The 2,910-nt window shown below is 48.7% G+C and overlaps 1 protein-coding gene across 1 annotated transcript in view; it reads right to left on the bottom strand.

Annotated features, from left to right (window-relative positions):
• Positions 1–207: 207 nt before the first annotated feature.
• LOC119186545 (uncharacterized) overlaps positions 208–2,910 on the bottom strand; it is a 79,556-nt gene continuing 76,853 nt past the window's right edge. Inside the window, exons 13-14 of the mRNA XM_075894597.1 lie at positions 1,541–1,600; positions 208–359 (exon numbers count right to left, since the gene is read on the bottom strand). Of these exons, the coding sequence (XP_075750712.1) occupies positions 309–359; positions 1,541–1,600 (111 nt within the window). The 3' untranslated portion in view covers positions 208–308. The remainder of the gene's footprint in view (positions 360–1,540; positions 1,601–2,910) is intronic.

The following is a 2,910-nucleotide window of genomic DNA, read 5'->3' as shown; positions in this document are numbered from 1 at the left end:
CCAGCACACAGAGGCATTCGAGACAACTACAACGTTCGAGAACTGAAAGAGCAGCCCACACAAATGAAACATACACAGAAACATAAAAATTAACAGCAATGGAAACACAAGTGCACACCACGCAATACTTGGCATCCCCGTATGGTTCCCTTTAGTGGGAGATGGCGTAACACTTTTTAAAAAGGAATAATCACGAGAAAGAAAGAATTAGTAAGACAAAGGTGAAGTGTTTTTTATTAGTAATTATGACAAACCGACAAAACACAATCACTTTTTTGCATGCATGAAAGCCACGAAGTTAAACGGTACTAGCGAGTGTTCTTGATGCCAGACTGGCGGAACAGCTTGCTGGTGCATTCCTGAAAAAACAAAAACAAAAAGAGAATGTACAGAAATCGATATACATGTAGGAACCAAGCACAGGCATGCGCACGCACTTAAACCTACACACAATCACAAACAGAAAATTACTCACGCCACGTGTATGAAATCTCGCAAAACATGCATGCCCTTTCTTCTATGCCGTGTGGCATATACTAGAGGTATAAAGAACATGGAAGTTGGTAATGAAGAAAGTTAGTGGTAGTTTTGTGTAAAGCTAGTTATCAGGAAGGAAATGTACGTTTAGGTTGGATTTGAAGAAGCTATGCACAGAGCGGCATTATTGCACCTTCGCATCACGTTGTACCGTAGTGGTGAAGCTCCGGGGAGTGCCGCCTAGACAGCTGTGTGCAACGGATTATTTACCGTTCATAGGAACATGATCGGTGAAAAAACTTAAAAGAAGATGAAAGAAGAGACACGGCAAATTGCACTTTCGTCGTCTTTCAAGTTTTGTGCCAACGAAGTTCTACACAGCTGCTAGCCCGACAGCATACGTTACTGAGTTGATTGATATGTGGGATTTAACGTTCCAAAACCACCATATGATTATGAGAGACGCCATAGTGGAGGGCTCTGGAAATTCGGACCACCTGAGGTTCTTTAACGTGCACCCAAATCTGAGCACACAGGCCTACAACATTTTCGCCTCCATCGGAAATGCAGCCGCCGCAACCGGGATTCTAACCCGTGACCTGCGGATATGTTACTGAGCTACCACGACTTCACGCCTACTCCAAATGAACTTCAGCGGCCCGCTCTCCGCATACTAAGTCGCGAAAACTTGAGCAATGATGTTGCAGACTACAATCTTGTTGAGCGAGATTGGTTTTTAGCTCTCATATTTATCGCACGAGACACCACAGCAGAAAAAAAGAAGCGCCACAGAACACTGCTCTGAGTGTCTTGTGTGCAATTTTCCTTTAGGTGCCGTCTCGCGCTGCAAACAGGGAAGCGAGCAATGGCCATGAAAACCAACGTAGTAGAGCAAGTGAAACGTGAGTCAAGTGTTTGGTTTGCCGTCTTGGACAATTACAAAGGGGAAACAAAGATTCCTAGAGATTGGATTTACTAAGAAGAAGACGTTTCACAACACAGCCCAATGCATATATCAAGCACGAGCTCGATTACGCGCTCTGTTTCAAAAGTCCGTACTCACAGCAGCGCTGTTTGAACGAGCGTAGGCCATCCTCAGACGTTCCTCGTATCGTCGAGTCACCTGCAAAGAACAAAAAAAGCAAAAGCACTTCTTTTATTATGCAGTCAATGCTGAAATTATTGGGAAAATTCACATCCTACTCGGCCAATCCTCTCCACTGGGTATGTGCCATGTCTGAGGAAAACAGCACTATAACCAAAAAACTGCAGCCAACAAACTATGAGTACAAAAAGCGGTACAGTTCAATAAACATCGCGACAAACTATACAAATATTCCTTTGAATCTATATGTTTGAAATGCCAGGAACATAGTCATTCTAGGCGCACAAAAGAGGGCAGTGCAACGAAGTGGAGGAAGAAGCAGGCACTTTCTGCCGCCTAGCTAGATGCTGTTTTTTCAATGAAAAAAGCGCATTGTGCTAGCCTTCTGACCATGCAAGAACCACCGTGAGTGCCCCTCTGCTATTGCTCTTCTAAACCGGCGCGCCCAGAGCACTGCCGTGGGCTTTTCTCCGCCCCCGGCGAGCCTAGCTTGCTCCGATGCTCAGGTGGGTCCGAAATGACCACAGCCGGCACATTCCCGCGGCACCTGCAGAGGTCACGACGAGCTCCGATGTGAGCCACTCGAGCCGCACAACTTCCTCGGCACCCCCGCATCAGCATCAGCGCCACGAACGACACCGGCGTGTTTCTCGACGCTCTACGACCACAGATGAAGAGGTGTCGGGTGAAGGCTCCTCCAAGGTGGTGACCGACGCGCACAAGCTCGAGTACATCCGAAACATCCTAAGTGGCGCCCAAGGTAGATTACCATTCTGGCCGTACGCCACTGGTGCCACCGGCTATGTCTGCGGGAAGACCAAAACGTACGAATCCGGAGGCCAAAGCGTCGCCACAGGTGAGTTTTCGGCGAAAACATCATCGGATGCCTGTACAGCGCCTTACTACGCTGAAGAAGACGCCCGTCGCAACACCACAGCCGATTGGGAGGACAGCGAGATGGCGGCGCACAAGACGGAGAGTGTCGCGGATACCATCGGCGGCAGCTATCCGGAGTCCGGCTTCGACAGCGTCGTGGGAAGCGAAATGGAAAGCGATGTCGATGACAGGTGTTACCATGCGGATCACATGAACGGGCACCCATCGAAGACTGGTGGAAAGTATTCTTTCACTGGTGTGTTACTTCTATTCGGTACCACGTTCGCCGTTGCGGCAGCGTTCGGACTGGCCGCCTTCTTTTACTCGTACTCTGAGCTCGTACACAGGCCTTCCACGGAAGGGAGTGATATCGGCTCTTTCGAAGACGAAGGGGGTGTTCCGGCCGTCTTCTACGCGGCTGGGAACGTCCAAGCGAGAAAGAAAAAAACCCT

The sequence above is a fragment of the Rhipicephalus microplus genome, chromosome 5, assembly GCF_043290135.1.
Source record: "Rhipicephalus microplus isolate Deutch F79 chromosome 5, USDA_Rmic, whole genome shotgun sequence".
In the NCBI taxonomy this organism is placed as follows: Eukaryota; Metazoa; Arthropoda; class Arachnida; order Ixodida; family Ixodidae; genus Rhipicephalus; species Rhipicephalus microplus.
This window is presented reverse-complemented; position numbering and strand designations above follow the sequence as displayed.